This window comes from Diabrotica virgifera, chromosome 9, assembly GCF_917563875.1.
Source record: "Diabrotica virgifera virgifera chromosome 9, PGI_DIABVI_V3a".
In the NCBI taxonomy this organism is placed as follows: Eukaryota; Metazoa; Arthropoda; class Insecta; order Coleoptera; family Chrysomelidae; genus Diabrotica; species Diabrotica virgifera.
Genome location: NC_065451.1, coordinates 112,919,664 through 112,940,675, shown reverse-complemented (window position 1 = coordinate 112,940,675; position 21,012 = coordinate 112,919,664). Strand labels below are relative to the sequence as shown.

Genomic DNA, 21,012 nt, shown 5'->3' with positions numbered 1-21,012 from the left:
TTGTTCATAGCGGATTTTTTTGTCATCTTGTTGTCCCCTACACGTGGACTCCTCAAGTTTCTTGGTTAGTTTAACTTTCCGTCTTTTCTGTTCCATGTCCAAGTTTTTCCTTCTATTATGAGCTTCCTGAACCCCAGCTTCACTGACTTGCCCTCGCTCCTAGCTTCTTAAGCCTTTTTCCGTAATTCGTTCTTAATTTCCATGTCTGCTACTGTTAGATCATCTTTTATATAAATCCGTTTTTCTTTAAAATCCCTTAGTTTTTTCTTATTTTGCATTACCTTCCTCTTGTCCGCGGTTTCCAAGTGCAGTAAACATTTTTCCTCTCCTAATTTTACAGCTGCTTTAATATCCACTTTGACATGCGCCAGCTAAGGGTCACCTGCATACAATGGGGCTGTTTCATGGAGACTTGAGCTGCAGACTCTGTAACAGAGAACCTGAAACAGTCAACCATATTTTGCATGACTGTGAGGCATTGGATCGGAGGCGGCAAACACTTTTCGGAGACATCGAAATGACTCCAAAATTATATGGCACCCACCCACTAGACCTGTACAAGCTGGTACAGGGTTCCAGAATTCTGGAATGGGTTTCATAAACAATGGAAGATGTACAATAAGCCAAGTGGCTGCAGTACAACCAGTTCACAATAGACGGCTTTCAGGGAAAAAAAAAGAAAAAAAAATATCCACTTTTATATTCATAGTCTTCTCAATCATGTTTTCCATCACCTTTTTTAAAATGTCTGAGTCCTGCGTATTTACCTTAACACCGGTTATAACCACGTTGTATTTTTCCTTTATTTCTCTAAATATTCAACTCTACTGGTTAAATTTCGTACATCTCTTTTAGCTTGCTCATTCTCTTTTTTAATTCCTTCGTTTACTTTCATAATTTTTATATTTTCTTCCCTCAATGCTCTAATTTCTTCTGCATAAATTCCTTGTTCGCTTTTAATATCCTTCACATCGGATGCTAAACTGTGATAGGGAAGACAATATATTGTGCCAAAATTAACGCCTAATTTTAAAATTATAATTTCAGTCGTTTCGAAAAATATTTGTTTGTTCATTTGCTCTTTAAGGTTGCTTTTCTTATTAATCTTATTTCATCTTAATTAATTTGATCCCAAATTTCAACTAATTGCAAAATTAGTCGATCTATGTAATGAGTTTGGTTCATTAGGTAGTTGTCGTAGTCATCTTCCTACGACCGACGTCCCCAATATGTTCTATTGGGTTGAGGTCGGGACTTCTCGCAGGCCAAACAATGGCAGGAATCCCAACCTCCTGACGATATTTCTGTACAATTCTTACAGTGTGTGGCCTGGCATTATCTTGCATAAGCACGAATTTATTCACAATAACAGGTTCAACTGAAGTGTAATGTAATGTGATCTATTCTAATTATTAAATCCCTACTAACCTCCAAATACTTTATTATTACTCTGTATCCAGGCAGCTTTTATTTGATCTAGAAACAACTTGATTGGACAGGTGACCTTTAGAATTTTTGGTTCTATTCTGTACAGCAGTAATCCCTCCATCAGTTTATAGCACCAGCCCAACAAAATGTTACTTCATAGACCTCTGCCTGGTGGCTTGTTTGATTTTAATATGACCCTTATGTTTGTAGTTTTAAAATTTTTTGGTAGGACTTTTCTTCCGTCCACTTTGATCAGTGGATTTTCACGGAGAGGTAGGCTTTTGCTACTAAATTTTTTAATAGGCTCAGTGATTGCTTTTTACTGACTAATGCAATATGTTAAATAGATTAATATTTTAAAAGTAATACTAATGAGAGTTAACCATTTGTTTCAGGTTTTAAAATCACATGGATGGATATCTTGGACCTTAACAAAATTACAGCTGCTGCCAAAAAGGCTAGCCAAAAGTAAGTATATACAATTATGATATTTAAAGTCAAAAATGTAAGTTGTCAGGATATAGAGAACTACAATCTAAGACAAGAATCAAGATTCCTTTTCATAACTAGCAAGCAAATTCCCTAATATTTCACACCATGGGCAATTGACGATTGAAAAGTACAAAAAGACCAAAATGTAGAAAAGAAAAAGCTTCACCATTAGCAGCTATTCCATGCATTGTCTAATGTAAGCTTCCCTTAGATGCTTACTCCACCCGGCGTGTCCACTTATTTCTGTTCGCTTATTTTGCATTCATTCGCTTGATGTCATCACCTCATTTAGTCTAAGGTCTGCTTCTACTACTACTGAAGCTTCTACTACTGCTTCTGAGCAACAACCATACTAATAAGTTTTTCATTAAAAAATACATATGTTTAAGCAAGTTTAGATTCAAGCTCATAGAAAACGAGGTAGATAATTTTATGTTTTTATTTTTATTAATATTTTACGCACCATCAATCTTAACTACGTAGGCATTTTGATATCTCATCAAATATTAATTAATTAAGTATCAGTCCAGAGTCTAGATAAATACACCACACAACTAACATAACTATTCTCCAGAGGCTAAGAAAAGACAAAGAAATTATTAACACCGTAAAAAAACATTAGTCAACAAAAATTAAAGTCGAAGAACTACATACGGAATCCACGGAATACTTATACAGGAAAAGAATATCAGAGAAGACTGCTGAGAATGGAATATTAGAAAACGATAACATCAATGAAAGCTGGAAAAAACTCAAAGATAACATAATCGACGCTGCAACAGAATCACTTGGAGAGAGAAAAGTAACGAATACTCACATATTAAAGAAGAAAACCCCGTGGTTTAGAGAGGAAGTTAAGATAAAATGCGAAGAAAAGAAGAAAGCCTTTTTACAATACAGAACAAAACAAACACAACAGGCATACAACCGCTACAAACGAATCATCAGAAACGAAACGAATACTTTAGTGAGGCAAATAAAAAGGGAGCACTGGCAGAGTTTTTTAAAACAGATGGAACACGACTTCTACGGAACACAAAAAGAAGTATGGAGAATGATCAGAGGGCAAAGAAAGGAGATGAATGAATTAATAAAAGCGAAACGCATTCAGAAGGAAACATGGGCAGACTACTTCCGATCTCTATTTGCTAAAGGTGATGAAAATGAACCACCAACACCTGAAGTTACGACAAACGAAGAAATAAACATCGAGGAGGGAGAGGTAAAGGAAGCATTAAGAAAATAAAAAAATAGAAAATCTCCAGGAGAGGACAGAATATCGAACTAACTCACAAAGTACGGAGGACAAGATCTAACTAAACAACTATTAAAACTAATACAAAAAATAATAGGACAAAAACATAATACCACAAGAATGGAGATCAAGCATCCTAATACCTCTCTTCAAAAAAGGAGACAAATCAGACCCGGAGAATTACAGAGGCATTAACTTATTAGACACAACATTAAAATTAACAACAAAAGTGATAACAATCAAATTAAATGAAATTATAACATTAGCAGAAGAACAGCAAGGTTTTAGGTCAGGAAAGGTCATGCACTGACGCTATATTTATAATGAGGCAAGTTCAAGAGAAATCGTTGGAATACAACAAACCGGCATATTTATGTTTCGTGGACCTTAAGAAAGCATTTGACAGAGTAACATTAAAGGACGTTATCCACTTGTTATATTTGAGAGAGGTACTTCTGGAAATAATTAAAAAAATAGAAAACATCTACCAGAAAAACACAATAAAATTAAAAGTGGAAGATGAACTAACTGACCCAATTGAAGCCGGCAATGGGATAAGGCAGGGGGATTCCTTGAGTCCTTTATTGTTCAACCTGATCATGGACGAAATAATAAAAAAGTAAAAACTAAAAAAGTATACCAAATGGGAGAAAAATAACTTAAAATAATCTGCTATGCGGACGATGCAATCTCAAAGTAAAGATGATCTACAACGTATGCTGCACCAATTTAACATAATCGCCAGAAAATTTAACATGTTAATTTCCTAAAAAAAGACAAAATGCATCGTTATAACAGCAGATCCAATAAGATGTAAATTGGAGCTTGAAGGTCAGGTAATAGAACAAGTGATGGAGTTTAAATACCTAGGCATCACACTATCTAGCTACGGAAGGCTCGAAACAGAAGTGAAAGATCAAGTGAATAAAGCAAACAGAGCCGCAGGTTGCCTGAATGACACAATATGGAGAAATAAAAATATCGGAAAGAAATGAAAGGCAGAATTTACAAAACAGTCCTCAGACCAATAATGTCATACGCGGCAGAAACACGACCCGACACAGAGAGGACAAAAAGATTGCTCGAAACAGCGGATATGAAAACCCTTCGAAAAATCGATGGTAAGACTCTATGGGACAGAGCTAGAAGTACAGCTATACGACGGAGATGCAAGGTGAATAACATTAATAACTGGGTAAGAGAAGAATAGACTGGAATGACCACATAAGCCAAATGAAAACTAATGGGTAGTCAGGACAGCGAGAGACGGTTCCCCAATAGGAAGACGACTAGTGGGAATACCACGAAATCGATGGAACGACAACTTACTAGAGGCACATTGAAAAAACAGACAGAGTGATGCCTATTAGGTCTGGATCCCGCGTATGAAAAAAAGTTTGTTAATAGCAAGCTGAAAATTTGTTAATAGCTTAAGGGTGTCTAGTCGGATAAACTTTGATATATGGGAACACAGGAACAGGGGCAGTTTTAGTTGTGGAACAGGTTAAAAATTTGGAACAGTCACACCACGAAAACGGCACATTTATTTTGTCCGACAGAACAGACTTAAACTCTCCGAATAGAGATTAAATTCTCATGTAAAAATCAGACTGCTATTTATCACCTGTCATAATTCCTGCCATTTGACATATTCTACATATTCCACTCATTAAAACGCCCATTTGGTGATAAATAGCAGTCTGATTTTTGCATGAGAGTTTAATCTCTGTTGGAAGAGTTTAAGTCTGTTCTGTCGGACAAAATAAATGTGCCGTTTTCGTGGTGTGACCATTCCGAATTTTTAACCTGTTCCACAAATAAAACTGCCCCTGTTCCAGTGTTCCCATATATCAAGGTTTATCCGACTAGACCCCCTTAAGCTATTAGCAAACTTTCAGCCTGCTATTAATCAACTTTTTTTTCATACGCGGGATCCAGACCTATATACCAAAAAGAAGAAGAAGAAGATAAGAGTTAAAAAACAGAAAATTGGCTTAATTCGCCTACGTTTTGCGTAATAATAAATACCGACATATAGGTATTAGGTCTGGATCCCGCGTATGAAAAAAAAGTTGATTAATAGCAAGCTGAAAATTTGTTAATAGCTTAAGGGTGTCTAGTAGGACAAACTTTGATATATGGGAACACTGGAACAGGGGAAGTTTTAATTGTGGAACAGGTTAAAAATTTGGAACGGTCAGACCACGAAAACGGCACATGTATTTTGTCCGACAGAACAGACTTAAACTCTCCGAACAGAGATTAAACTCTCATGCAAAAATCAGACTGCTATTTATCACCAAATGGGCGTTTTAATGAGTGGAACATGTAGTATATGTCGTATGACAGAAATTATGACAGGTGATAAATAGCAGTCTAATTTTTGCATGAGAGTTTAATCTCTGTTCGAAGAGTTTAAGTCTATTCTGTCGGACAAAATAAATGTGCCGTTTTCGTGTTCTGACCTTTCCAAATTTTCAACCTGTTCCACAATTAAAACTGCCCCTGTTTAAGTGTTCCCATACATCAAAGTTTATCCTACTAGACACCCTTAAGCTATTAACAAATTTTCAGCTTGCTATTAATCAACTTTTTTTTCATACGCGGGATCCAGACCTATATAGTTGATTGTATAAGGCAAGATTTAGGGCAAGAGGGGCCCTGAATGTAGATGTGTATCCTAGCTGGTCAAGTTAGGAAGTGGATTGGTCTAACGTCAACTGATCTATTTCGAGCTGCTTCGAATAGAATAACATGGGTCAATGTGGTCGCCAATATCTCTAAATAGAGCAGTGCTTCCTAAATTTTTGTGTCGTGTCCCATCTTACCTTGACGATGCCAAAAATTCTTATGTCCCCCCACCCCAATTTAACATACATAGTTTGAATATTGTACCCTTAGAAACTAATAGGTTTTAGAAAGAAATCGCTAAGAAATTGTTAACGAAACTGTCAGGTAGCTACAATGAAAAACTCAAATTCAGATTTCAAATCATTTTAATATAGATTTTTCTGTATTGTTATTTTAATTTAGTGAGACCCTTGCTCTTCATTCTTGCTGCAGAGATTTTATATTTGTTTCCAATTTGGTTAGCTTCATTGTCGAGTCTCCACGTGGAGTTATATCCAGCCGATTTCTTTTTTACCAGTAAATCATGTGCTGCACTAAATCTATACCCAGCCAAATATACGAAGATCACGGTAGCAATAGTTTTCTTGAAAATTTGGTTGAGTTTGGGTATTTCATTTATGTTTTTTCATAAAGCCATGTCATCGCTTTATATTAAATAGAGTTTTATCTGATTCATCATTTTGCAATTATACAAGTTCTTCTTGATCTACGTATTTGATATGTCAGAAAAATCCACTAACATTAGGCAGAATAGGTGTGGGGGCCCTACCTCCTACCTTTAAAAAATGTTGATCTACTTTCTACTTTTATAAATATAATTTTAAATAATAAAAAGTACAAGAGCTGTAACTTGTTACAGTAAAATATTAAAAATAATGGTAAGATGTATGGTTAAAGTCCGGGAACTTTTCGAGATGTTTTAATTGAAAATTTATTGATTATGTGGGACATATTTAGTTGCAATAAGCCGGGAGCAGTCACTCCGGTTGAAAAAAACTAATTTTTTTTCCTTTTCCGTGATAACTCGATGAAAAATTTTGCAACATAACTTTCCACTCGTAAGTGCCTCGAAGAAGGGCTTAGTAATGCGTAGGTTTATTTTTTTTTCTTTTTCTTTTTGTTGAATTTGTGGCTTTGGTGGGAACCAATTAGCTTTAATAATTGTTAGAAATAATATTTCTAACATAACAAGTAAATAAAAATACCTACTATAAAATAAAAATTTGCTGTAAAATTGTATTTAAATTTGTATTGTTAGATAAAATCTAACGCGCGACCGATTACGTGACAGAAAAGAGCGCGACTGTTTCCGGGTTAAGACATCGTCGCCAATGCTCATTGTAGAGAGATGATTCAAACACTTTTGACCCATCATAGACCGAAGTAGATTTTTAATTAACTTAAATTTTGAGAATGATCTCTAACCACTGCAGTTAGTTAGCATCAGAACTAAATATAAAAAAAGTGTCACCTCAACATCTGGAGAAGCATCATTCATATTCTTTTCTTTTAACAGTTGGTACATTTGAAGTTCTTTGCTTATATTTTATAATCTGATTTCCTGTTTTTAGGTGAATTGAAGAATCTTACAAACTGTACCAGGTGGATACATAAGTTTTCATCTAAATCATTGCTATAAATGTTGGTAAGCTTTAGTGAGTGAGCTTCAATTTCATTGAGAGTTAAATTTTCCAATTTTTCAAAATGATGTAAATATCCAAAATTGGAATGAATGGATTCATATTCAAAAAGCCTCTGAATTAAAGAGGTAATGAATTGATCTATAATAGTGATAAAATTTTAAGTTCCAACCTTCACTGATGTTCTCAGATCTTTCGAAATTGTCACGTTTTGACTGTATAATTTATTTATGTGATCTAAGTGCTGCTACTCCTGAATTAAGGTCAATATTTGGATCTTGAAGAATACGACTTATGCTGTTTTTCCTTTCTGTTTCCAGTAAACACATTCGATTATAGGTACAAACCATTTGCAATGCTACGAGTTTTAAATTGTTGCTCATAGTCTTCCGAAATTTTGGATAATGCTCCTTTAATCTGATTATAACCTTTAACTAGTTGACCTCCGTGACCATGGAGGCCTCTATTAATATACCTCCATGGCCATCTAATATTATTTGCTCTTTTAGGAACAATAATATTTTTTTAACGGTCTGCCTTGCTGTCGTTTAAAGACGCAGCTTTTAAACATTCTCTTATTCTGTTAAGTTGTATCTATATGTAGAGGAAATGAAGAATACATGTAGCTAGTTCTTCTAAGAAATTAAAGAATGCTGTTCTATGCTAATGCATGATAACACATAACACTCAGTTGCAGCTTTTGAAACTAAATTTAAAGAGTTGGCGACACAAGGAATCCACATTTCCAAGATATTAAGGTACGTATTCATACGTGGGTGCTCCGTGCTTGATGTAGCAGCTCCACATAGTGGATACGTTGGTGCTCGCCATACGGCGCTCACCCTCTTTGATTCAACCGGTTTGCTGTATATATGTAGGGGAGCGCATACCGTAGCCATTTGAGCAGCTAGACCGAGCACGGAGCACTCACGTATGGATATGTACCTTTTTGTTCTATAATTTCAGAATTAACACCATTGTATTTTCCACTGATAACTAACGCATTACCGTAGGACGGTCTCCTGCAGTTTTTCAAATCGATATCATGTTCTTGCAAAATTGTCAATAGAGAATTTAATATATCTTCTGCTTTATGACTTCGATTTGGCAAAAATATGGTAAGCCTTTCAACAGGAGTGAAACCTTCTATATAACGAAATATCAGAGTTAATTGATTGGTATGAACTGAATAATATTTTGACTTCTTAATCCTTGAAACTATTTCATTTAATACGTTTTGACCCATCGGATGTACAATTTCCTCACATATGGCTGATGAAAAATAGTGACATGTTCGCTTCCAGGATTTGAATATTTATTAAAATATAAGTAGTTCTTCAAAAATTGATCATATTCAGCTAATAACTGGAGTATTCTCAAATAATTTTCATTTTGTGATGAATTCGGAGACAACTTATTTTCGCTGCGAAATGCTAAATCTCGTTCACAAATAAACTTTATAACAGTAAAATTATTCCTTCTGAGTTACCATCATTCTTCCGAATGGTATACTTTCATGTACATACGAAATATGTTATGACAACTCTCAAATTTTTCAAAATGATTTGCAAATACGTGAAAGACAACCCAAGATCCGAAATGAAAATTATTATGAAATGGTAATTTATAAATAACCCCATTTAATTCATACATAGTTTCAAATTCTTGAATTTCTTGCGACATAAACCTAATAGGTACATAGGAATAATCCAATAAAGCAGCTCAGATATTTATCAGCGTAATTTATATGCCTTCCAGTCTTATTTGCCTTCAATTCATGTTTTTTTTTAAATACAGATAACTTAAAATATACGTGTTAGACACACGTCATACGTCAATCTTATTTGGATTTGCTAAGTAATCATATTTCAAAACCGATGTTTAAGATGGCGACCGATAAGTCATCGAATAATAACTAATCGAGAATTTATGTGGCATTCAGCAGAAAATCACTAAGCGATTAGTCAACGATTAAGTCTGCTGAATGTACCCATTGGCTTCGATATTATTAAAAAGATTAGTACCATACACCGAAGAAATAGTTGGTGACTACCAGTGTGGTTTCAGGCCTGGCAGATCGACTGTTGATAAAATATTTACAATAAGACAAGTGCTTGAAAAGTATTTGGAATATAATCCGGACTTGCATAAGATCTTTAACTGCGGTGATATAAATTTGTGTAAGTAACTCCTTTGCACAAGTTAGAAGAGGGGGAAAATATCAAATGCTTTTTGCGTAAATTCTGGACTGAGACAGGGAGATCCGTTGTTCCCATTGTTGTTTAACATGGCCTTAGAATATGCCATGCGAAAAATGTATCGAAAAACCAAACCAGACATAATTGCTCGGGGAGCAAAAATCATACTCGCCTTTGTCGATCACGTAGACGCAGTTGCACAATCAACATTAGAAATTAAGGATATTTTCTCGAGCCTTCAAGAAGCTGCATTAAACATCGGTCTAAAAATAAATGAAGACAAAACAAAATACATGGTCGTCTCAAAACAAGAACGACGGTAAATAAGGCAAAATATTACTATAAACGATTAGTCCGTTCTTTAACGGTAAAATATTGCAAAACCTCTAAATTTTAAAGAACCGCTTGGATTGACATGAAATTTGGCATACACATAGCTAACAAGTCAAAGAAAAAAAGTGATATTGTGCCGATATGTGCTTTTGCCCTGGGGGTGGTTTTCACCCCCTTTTGGGGGTGAAAAAATATTCGTCCAAAGAAACTCAGGAAATGGATAAACTGGCTAATTTTAAGTAACTTTTGTTCTATAGAGTTTTTTCACTAAGTCAATACTTTTCGAGTTGTATGGCAGTGAATATGTTCATTTTTTTCAACAAAATAACCCCCTTTAGACGGTTTTTCGCAAATAACTCAAATAGTAAGTATTTTGTCGAAAAAACATTTGTAGCAAAAATATAGCCTGTAAAAATTAAAAAAAAATGGTGTATGTATCATGTCTCTACACCTAGTAGAAGCAGAGTTATAGCTAATGAAAAATAGGTTCATATTCGTCAAATTCCAAATGGAATACTTTAACCTGAAATAACCAAGAATAAAGCACATTTCGGGGAAAACTCATTACAACTTATTTAAAGTGTTTAAAAAAAGCTTGATTTTTGTTTTATAAAAAAAATTTCTAGCATCAAAATTAAACAATTTACGCTCAAAATAAAGTTAATCTCTTTTGGTTTTGGTAAAAAAATCGAGAAAATCACCCCCTAATTAGTATCTTAAATGAACTTAATCGTTACGACTTCACAAGTTTCTTGACTCGTGTATATATTGTTTATATGATCTGTAAGTTTCATCGGTTTAAAGTCCTTATTATTGAAAGGGCTGTAGTTAAAAGGGGTTGAACGAGTCACTGATCAAGAATGTATGCATATTTAGAAACACAAAATCTAAATCAATTTTTGTCTAACAGAAAAACAAAAAAAATACATGATATTCAGAAAAGCAAATCTGACTTTTTTTTGTTTTTCGAGATTTTTGGTATCTCCAACAATTTTTAGGTTATGCATATTTTTCAAAATTTAAATTTTTAAAAATTTTATTTTGAAACCAAATTTTTTTAAAAATAAGCACTTTGAATCGATGAAACTTACAGATCATATATAACAACATAAGTAAAATAATTTGTGGAGCGGTAACGATTAATTTCATTTAAGTTGCTAATTAGGGGGTGGTCTTCCAGATTTTTTTGCAAAAACAAAAGGGATTAACTTAATTTTGAGCGTAACTTGCTTAAATTTAATGCTAGAAACTTTTTGTAAAAACAGAAATAAAGCTTTTTTTAAACACTTTAAAAAAGTTATAATGGGTTTCCCCAAAAAGTGCTTAATTTTTTGGATATTTCACGTCGAAATATTCTATTTGAAATTTGGTGAATATGAATCTATTTTTCATTGGCTATAACTCTGGTTCTACGACATCCAGAGACCTAACGCGTACACCATTTTTTTTTTACTTTTTTATAAGCTATATTTTTGCTAAGATCTTTTTTTTCGACAAAATACTTACTTTTTGAGTTATTTGCGAAAAACCGTCTAAAAATGTGGTTATTTTGTTGAAAAATGAACATATTCACTCGCAAATAACTCGAAAATTGTTGACTTGGCGAAAAAGCTCTATAGAACAAAAGTTACTTAAAATTAGTCAGTTTACCCATTTCCGGACTTATTTTGGACATATATTTTTTAACCCCCAAGAGGGGGTGAAAGTCACCCCCAGGGAAAAAGCACACATCGGAACAATATCATTTTTTTTACATGTAAGCTATACGTATGTCAAATTTCATGTCAATTCAAGCGGTTCTTTAAAATTTAGAGCAAAAACCGTGAAAGAATGGACTAGATCATAACTTCGAAGTGGTTAGAGAATTTAAATTTCTAGGAGCAACAATCACAAATGACAAAAAACTAGAGCGAGACGCGAATAATGGCAGGAAACTGATCTTTCTTTGCAATGCAACATCTAATGAAGTCAAAACTTCTTTCACGATGTGCACAAATGCAGATAAGACCATAATACGACCAGCAGTCGCGTATGGAAGCGAAACATGGAGGCTAACAAAAAGAGAAGTAAATAAATTGATGGTGTGGGAACTTAAAATTCTTCGAATGATATATGGCCCTTGCAGAGACAGCGTGACAAACGAATGGAGGCGCAGATACAATAACGAGCTAGAGTCTCTATTCGGAAAGGAAAATCTAGTCAGATACATGTATAAAGGCCAATAGACTCAGATAAGCAGGGTATGTGATACGCAGTAACGAAAATCGTCTTATAAACAATGTTTTCCGGGAAAGGCGAGATGGAAGAAGGACGGCCTAGAAAAAGGTGGAAAGATGCAGTCAAAGAAGATTTAGAGAAAATGGGAGTGCGACAACTGGAATTAGTGGCACAGGACCGACAAACATGGAAGGCAATAGTAAACGCGGCAGATACGAAGAATTGTAACGCCATTGATGATGATGATGATGAATTGTAGAGGCCTAGAAGCAATATCTCGTAAGTGCAGGTGTTAAAATTTGTGGTTTTTAACAAAAACTTTATATCGATGGCTTAGAAACAATACCTCGTAAGTAATAAACATTCAATAATCACGATTTTTATAGGTATTACACGCAAACGATTTATTCGAGGTACTGGCACGCAGTGGCGTGCTGGTCATATAAATGAATCGGTGCAATCACCGAGAGGCCGCAGCCTCTTGAGGCCGGTCAAATAGGTTTTTACAAAAATTTTCGATGTAACAAAAAAATATTTTTTTAATTTCTAATTGGATGTTAATTTTGCTAATAATATTAATAAAACATTTAAAAAAATCAAATTTTTTTGATTGTGAAATGCAGTTTAAGTAAATTTAATAAGACTCTATAGTCTTATAATACATAAATAGATTGCTACAGATAATATTATTTATTTTCATACATACAAGTATATTTATGGTTTTCCAATTTCCTTCAAACATGTTAGTATAAGAGCTGTGAGACATTTTTGAGTAGGTATTTTAGGCAACCTGAAAATTTTTCAGGTGACTCTTCTATGATAGCCTAATACAAAAATGCCGGTCTGGCTGGAGGGTAGCGGTTATTTTCCCCAAAAATCCCCCCCAAAATTAAAAAAGGGTAAAAATTGTTCTTACAAAAAATATCATTGATATGCCTTGAAAATAAATTTAAATATTCAAATATAAAGAAAATAAACAGGCCAGACGATTTGAGGGCGATTTTAACTCTGCAAGATACTTGCATGGGCGCCCCAGGATTATTTTCAGGGGGGGCATCTGAACTTCAGAAGATTTCATTTGAATCTGTACATACTATTAACGAGTATATAATACAACTATACATGCATAGATATGTACATTCCTTCCGGACAGGGAGGTGCAATTGTTATTGTGACAGGGTATTTTTTAATTTTAAAAATAAATATTCTAAAAAGACAGGTTTTTTTTGGTGAAATTTTTCAATTGCCATTTGATCAAACAAATTACGCGTGCATATAAATGAAAACCGCTATAGGTAAGCACCAGTGTGAGAAAGAGCGTATACCGATAGCTGTTTGCGTCCTCTGTTGTAGCTGAGCGAGTCCGTTCGCTCGAGAAAATCACGTGACCTGGCGATATCCATGTTTTTGTGCCTCGAAACGTTACAGTAATTATTATATATATATCATAGTTTTTTAAGTAATTTTTCTTAATTAAAGAAAAATAATACGTACTATACAACAGATTTTGCAAATATGATGGAAAAAGACAAATTTATTATTATAAATATATAGGTAGGTTATAAATATATAAATATATCTGTAAATAGTTGTAATATGTATTTAGAATTAGTTAAAAATTAATCAGTGATTAATTAATTGAGTTGCTACGTATTTTCTGTCCTTTTATACGGAGTCGAAGCCTGGACAATCTGAAGAAAAACTTTGGTGAAGCCATTGTTGAGATGTGGTGTTATCGAATAATGTAAAAAATATCATGGGCACAACACTTAACAAACACTGAAACATTAAGAAAGATGAAAAAGACAAAAGAAATACTCAACACTATGAAGGAAAGAAAAATGAGTTAAAATAAATATACATTCTCTTCTTCTTCGGCAGACTTCCCTCGAGGCTCAGATTCTTCTACCTGATCTGTAAATAGTTGTAATATGTATTTAGAATTAATGAAAAATTAATTAGTGATTAATTGATTGAGTTGCTACGTATTCTTACTTATATAACCAATGCTTAATACTTTTCCTTATATAACCAAGCACATCACGTTTTTTACTTCTTAGTATATGACCAAAGTAGCTCATGTTTCTTTTCTTTATAGTGTTGAGTATATCTTTTGCCTTTTTCGTCTTTCTTAATGTTTCCGTGTTTGTTACGTGGGTCCATGATATATTTAACATCATTCGATAACTCCACATCTCAACAACGGCAAGTTTTTCCTCAGATGCGCCCGTGATTGTCCAGGCTTCGAGTCCGTATAAAAGAACGGAGAATACGTAGCAACTCAACTAATTAATCACTAATTAATTTTTAATTAATTCTAAATACATATTAAAACTATTTACAGATCATGCACAATAGGACTCGAGGGGAGTCTGACGAAGAAGAAGAGAATGAATATTTAAGCTCAGATGAGGAGTTTGAAGAAGAAGTACAAGATTCGGACACAGAATTAATTTAGTTTAGAGTTTTATACTTCTCTACCTATACATATATTTATAATAATAAATTTGTTTTTTTTTTTCTATCATATTTGCAAAATCTATTGTATAGTACGTATTATTTTTCTTTAATTAAGAAAAAGTTACTTATAACACTATGAGATATATAATAATTACTCTAACTTTTCGAGGCACAACAACATGGATATCGCCAGGTCACGTGATTTTCTCGAGCGAACGGACTCGCTCAGCTACAGCAGAGGACGCAAACAGCTATCGGTATACGCTCTTTCTCACACTGCTACTTACCTATAGCGGTTTTCATTTATATGCACGTGTAATTTGTTTGATCAAATGGCAATTGAAAAATTTCACCGAAAAAAACATGTCTTTTTTAGAATATTTATTTTTAAAATTAAAAAATAACCTGTCAAAATAACAATTGCACCTCCCTGTCCGGAAGGAATGTACATATATACGCATGTATAGTTATATATTTTATACTCGTTAATAGTATGTACAGATTCGGATGAAATCTTCTGAAGTTCAGATGCATCCCCTAAAAATAATCCTGGGGCGCCCATGCAAGTATCTTGCAAAATTAAAATCGCCGTCAAATCGCCTGGCCTGTTTATTTTCTTTATATTTGAATATTTAAATTTACTTTAAAGTCACGTCAATGATATTTTTTGTAATAACAATTTTTACCCTTTTGTTTAATTTGGGGGGGGGGATTTTTGGGGAAAATAACCGCTACTCTCCAGCCAGACCGGCATTTTTGTATTAGGCTATCATGGAAGAGTCACCTGAAAAATGTTCAGGTTGCCTAAAATACCTACTCAAAAATGTCTCACAGCTCTTGGACCATGTATGTACTCTGCCGAATTAAAAAATGGAAAAACGTCTTGCTCATTTTTGGCCGAATTATTGAAAGTATCTAAAAACGATTTGATGAAGACAAATCAAATCGTTTTATGATGATATAAGCACTCTACATCCTAGAAATACCTTTGATGTCATTTAAATCATTTACTGAACAATTAAGAAAGTTTTATCCTACCATATCTGCTACTACAATTAGAGAAGAACTCATGGATTTTGCTGATAAATGGATTGTATTAAAATTGGATTTTGCAAAATACTGAGAGTATACAAGATGGAGTTAATGTTGAATATGTTCAGCCTACAGAAAATATGAAGGATGATATTAATAATCCAAGTGATAATGAACATGAAGTAAGAAATGACAATGTTGATATCGTGAAAACCTCACCTCCGTGTGGTATTTAAAAGTGTAAAGATCGTATAGCTTGCTGTTACGCTGTTTTGCGTAAGTACAACTTATGTCAGTGCGTGCTTATCCAAATTTAAATAGTATAATATAATGCATTTTTTAACTCTTTCAGTGACACAAGTATTTTGCGAGAAAAGCTTTTCAACATTGAAATAAATAAAGAATCGGTTAAGAAGTACTTTAACACAAGATCATTTTTATGCTAATGACTATAGAAAAAGAAGCTTTATATGAGCTTAAAAATGATGAAATTATTGACGAATTTGCTCAAAAGTCTATTTTAATGCGAAAATTATTGATCGAGGGTTAAGTAATTATTTTATAAAATAATTGCAAAAGAATATTTAGTTTATTGCGTTGTATTAACATTTTTTTTTAAATATTGTTAAAGTAAAGTATTTGCACTGTACTTGTATTTGTACAGTCGTGTATTGATTTACTAAAATGCAACTTAATAGATAATTGAAAAATTCTCAATTTTATTTTACTTGTACCTTAATTACATCAAATTCATATAAAATTGATTTAGGAAATTATGGGTTCTACCTTACTGCATACAATATTGTCATACATGTCAATTATTATTTGTAAGATTTATTATTCTGAAATGAAAAAATATTGCAAATTAAGAAAAAAATCATTGAATTCAAAGTTTTATGTTTGATTCAAAAATAATTTATATTTTTTTTGTTTTTTTTTTAAATACCGAATAAAACATCCTGCTAATAAAAGGTAAAATGAGGATGGGAGGCCGCTTTTCTATAAAATCACCGGGCCGCTTGAAAAGTTCCAGCACGCCACTGCTGGCACGTGACCAAAAGTACGATATTCATTGCTTTACGTCTTTATACTTCTGGTGATTGGTTGAAAAGGTTTATTTCAATATTGTGGCGCCAAAAGCGTGATTTTTGAATTTTTGATACTTATGAGGTATTGCTTCCAGGCCATCGAATATAGCTCCTTAGTGTATGTATATTGTGAGCAATTTATTATAATCGTTAATTTCAGTATCATAATATGTATACAAATTTATAACGAAAATTAATAATTGGAAACCACGTTAAACCAGATGGTAAATTTTATTAGCATTTTTCGTTCCTATTAATATGATCAAAAATTACTCTAGACTGCCATAAACCTAAACATTGGTTACTTAGTAAATTAAAAATAAGGGTCGCTACTACAGCACCGCTGATCTTCCTAAAACAAGATAAATTAATTTATTAGCAATATTGAAAATTAAAAATCATTGACCCGACTTGAAAAAGCCCCTTAATCGCCAATAAAACAAATTACAAGAAAAAATATTTCCAACCAGCAGCAATCTACTTGATGAATGGCTATGATATTCTCGATTTTTAAATATCAGAGGCTCAAATTGGAATACTGGAGATTTCCTACTCGAACAATGGGTTGAATAAAAGTTGAACAAAAAACTCCTGACATCCTCGATAGCCTTTTGTTTAAATTGATTCCCCGGAATTTAATACCATTCCAGAAGTCAGTAATTGTAAAGCAGAAGGAGCCAATTTAGGCCAGTTATCAAAAGAAGGATACCGCCCCGACGCTTTAAAGTAACACTTAGAATTTTTAATACACACAATATAATTATTTGTTTTTAACAGTTTTGATTTGGTACAATGTTGTTTTGAACTTTGAGTTTTGAAATAGGGTAAATTCAACATATTAAAAAAGTAACGTATAATTTTGAGTTAGACTAGAATAAAAAAAGATAAATTTAGAAATACTGAAAAAAAAATTAACTATATTAACTTTTATTGCTTCATATTAAGTTTCGATAAAAAAGAGACCTAGGTTTTAAATCTAAAAATGAAGCTGAATGATACACTGACCGGCACAAAAAACGCACCACCTGAAAAATGAGTTATTTTTGATGTCTCGAATTTCCTAAAGAGGTTTTCCGCTTTAAGTGATTTTTTTAACTGTAGTAATATTGTTGCTAGATAGGTAAATTGTCATTGTATACCGGGTGTACCAATCAAACTGTGTTTTTTTCTCAAAGTTCACCATACCGTGTGGAACATCCTAATATTTATTTAATACTGGAATTAAAACCAAACTATAGCCTCAGGTTTTCTTAACATTTTGTTTTTTGATTCATTCGCTTATGTCGGATAATGAAAAAGTTAGGTACTTTAACAACTAGTTATGTTCTTCATCAATACAGGGTGTTTTTAAATAAGTGCCACAAACTTTAAAGGGTAATTCTGCATGAAAGAATAATAATTGTCTGCTTTATAAACATATGTACGCAAATGCTTCGTTTCCGACATAAAGAATGTTGAATTTTTCTTATTGACGATTTATTTATTGCTCTAAAGCCGGTTGAGATATGCAAATGAAGTATGGTAGGTTTTAAAAGGTAGTTGTTGCACATTTTTTGACATACAATTAAGAATTTTATATTCACCATTGGCGTGCATACGGGTAATATTTCTCGTTATATTACACGTATGAACGCCAATCGTAAATATAAAATTGTAGATTGCATGTCAAAAAATGCGCAATAGCCACCTCTTAAAACCTACCAAACTTCATTTGTATATTTCAACCGGTTTTAGAGCGCTAAATAAAAAGTTAGTTTGTAAGAAAGAATTCAACATCCCGTATCTCGGAAACGGAGTATTTGCGGAGATATGTTTATACAGCAAATGGTCATTATTTTTTATGCAGAATTACTCTTTAAAGTTTGTCGCAGTTAGTTAGATACACCCTGTATTGATGAAGAACATGGCCAGTTGTTAAAGTACCTAACTTTTTTATTATGCAACATAAGCTAATGAATAAAAAAATAAAATGTAAAAGAAATCCTTAGGCTATAGTTGGGTTTTAACTTCAGTATTAAATAAATGCTAGAATATTCCACAGGGTGTGGTGAAATTTCAGAACACAAATACAGTTTGATTGGGAGAGCTTCAGAAAAATTCTTGCAACTGGCAGAGATCGATGTCCGTTGCTTTATCGAAAACCAACAGAGCTACTAGATGTGATGACTTGAACAGAATGTACCCTGTATGCGAACAAGTCAGCATCAATCACTATTGCTACACACCGAAGTAAGATTGCTTTCAAGAGGAAAAGTTTTATCAATATTATTTGAATTGCGCAACCAGCTTACGATATTCTTTGCTGAACAACCTATTTCTCTATCTGTGAGTATGCTTATTGAACTATTGCATGATGAGCAATGGTTGAGGTATTGGCTTACTTAGCTGATATATTCGATAAACTCCACGTAATCTGCCTGTACTACAAGGGAGAGCGGTAACCTCATTTAGAGGGAATGACAAAATATCGTCTATTAAAAATAAAATTTGCTTCTGGATAGAATGTGTGGAACAAAAAAATTACCAATGTTTTACCCTTTTAAATAACTTCCTAGAAGAGAATGAGTAACCTCAGATGTGGAAAAAAACATAATTGAACTCGAAAAATACTTAACTTCAAAAATCCTTTAAAGAATATTTCCCGGAGAAGTTACAGAACATCGACTGGGTTCAGAGTCCATTCACAAAACATACCAAGCCATCGATGCTAACTATGCCAGAGTATGAGAATATCTCGAATATATTACACGTGGAGAGTACTCCTATTCATTATGCAGGAAAAGATCCATGGCTGCGCAACCTGAGAGAATGGTACGGATTTACATCGAATGAACTTTTCAGAACAAGCAGCCGTCTCTAAAGTCGGAATAGCTATGATAATTGCCGATCTTCGTTACTTCGTTAGCACTTGAAGAAGAATTACAAGCCATGAAGACATTCCACGTTAAGGACATCCAAAAACAGCAACAACACCAGATATCGTAGAAAAAATGCATGATATGGTATTCGAAAATCGTCGAGTGATTGAATGAGATTTAGTACAAGCCCTTGGCGTCTCATTGGGCAGAGTAAGATATATTTTGACTGATGTATTGGGTTTAAGAAAGCTGTGTTCATATTGGCTTTCGCATTTGGTAATAATGGGTTAAAAACACATGCGAACGAATGCGACTTTCTCAGAAAAATTTAGAATATTTTCAAAAGGATAGAGTAAATGTTGTGCGTTAATTTTCACTATAGATAAGATTTGGGTATATCACCATGATACTAAATAAAAATAAGAGAATCAAAAGTAGTATGAACCTGGTTCTTGGGTTCAGAAATAAAAAAAAAGGTTCTTCCAAGCATCAGTTTTTTTTGGATGAGTGAGGAATTTTGTTTTTTGATTACGTGCTAACTGGTAAAATAATAAATTCTGGATATAAGGATAATCTTTAAACTAGCTGATGCAAAAAAATCGTGAAAAAGACACAGTTTGCAGAAGAAAAAAATCATTTTTCATCAGGACAATGCACTATGTCATATTCAGTATTTTAACCATGGCTAAGATCTATTAAATAAAGTTCAATTTGTTGGAACATATACCGTATTCATAAGATTTGGCTCATAGCGACTTTCATCTGTTTCAGTACCTAAAAAAATCATACGTGAAAAGCGTTTTTCATCAAATGATAAGGTCATAACAGTTATGGAAGCGCACTTTCCAGTTTCTTACTTCAGAGATGTATATATATGTATTGATTTTAGAACGTCTTTCGACGTTGTCCGATGCCTAACTTCCACGTCCTTCTATCATCCCATTGGCCATCCCTAAGATCCCTTGTACTCATTGCTTTGGTTACCCCTTTTTTCCATGTCTTTTTGGGTCTTCCTCGATTTTGCGGTTTGATGGTACCCACTGCATAATATTTTTGGGCAATCTAGTGTCTTCCATTCTTTGAACATGGCCATACCAAATCACCTGTTTCCTCTCAATGTCGGTTGTTAAGTAAGTAAGTAACTTCAGAGATGAAATTTATAAATAGGAATCTCGCTGAAACAAGTGTATTGATGTTCAGAGAGACTATACTGAACAGGGCTGCGTTTAGGCCAATTGACGCTCTAGGCAATTCTCTAGTAGCCGCCCTTCAAGCATGTACCATTTTTGCGAAAAAAAATTTCAAGCAGATTTTTTTATTTAAATAAGAATACATAAAAATTGTAATTCCAGTTCGATCACATCAGATTTCTTTCTTGAT

The 21,012-nt window shown here is 33.5% G+C and overlaps 1 protein-coding gene across 1 annotated transcript in view; it reads left to right on the top strand.

The window, feature by feature from the left end:
* LOC126892422 (heterogeneous nuclear ribonucleoprotein C) overlaps window positions 1-21,012 on the top strand; it is a 2,215,671-nt gene that overhangs the window by 585,407 nt on the left and 1,609,252 nt on the right. The window contains exon 2 of the mRNA XM_050661951.1: window positions 1,824-1,896. Coding sequence (XP_050517908.1) covers window positions 1,841-1,896 — 56 coding nt within the window. The 5' untranslated portion in view covers window positions 1,824-1,840. The remainder of the gene's footprint in view (window positions 1-1,823; window positions 1,897-21,012) is intronic.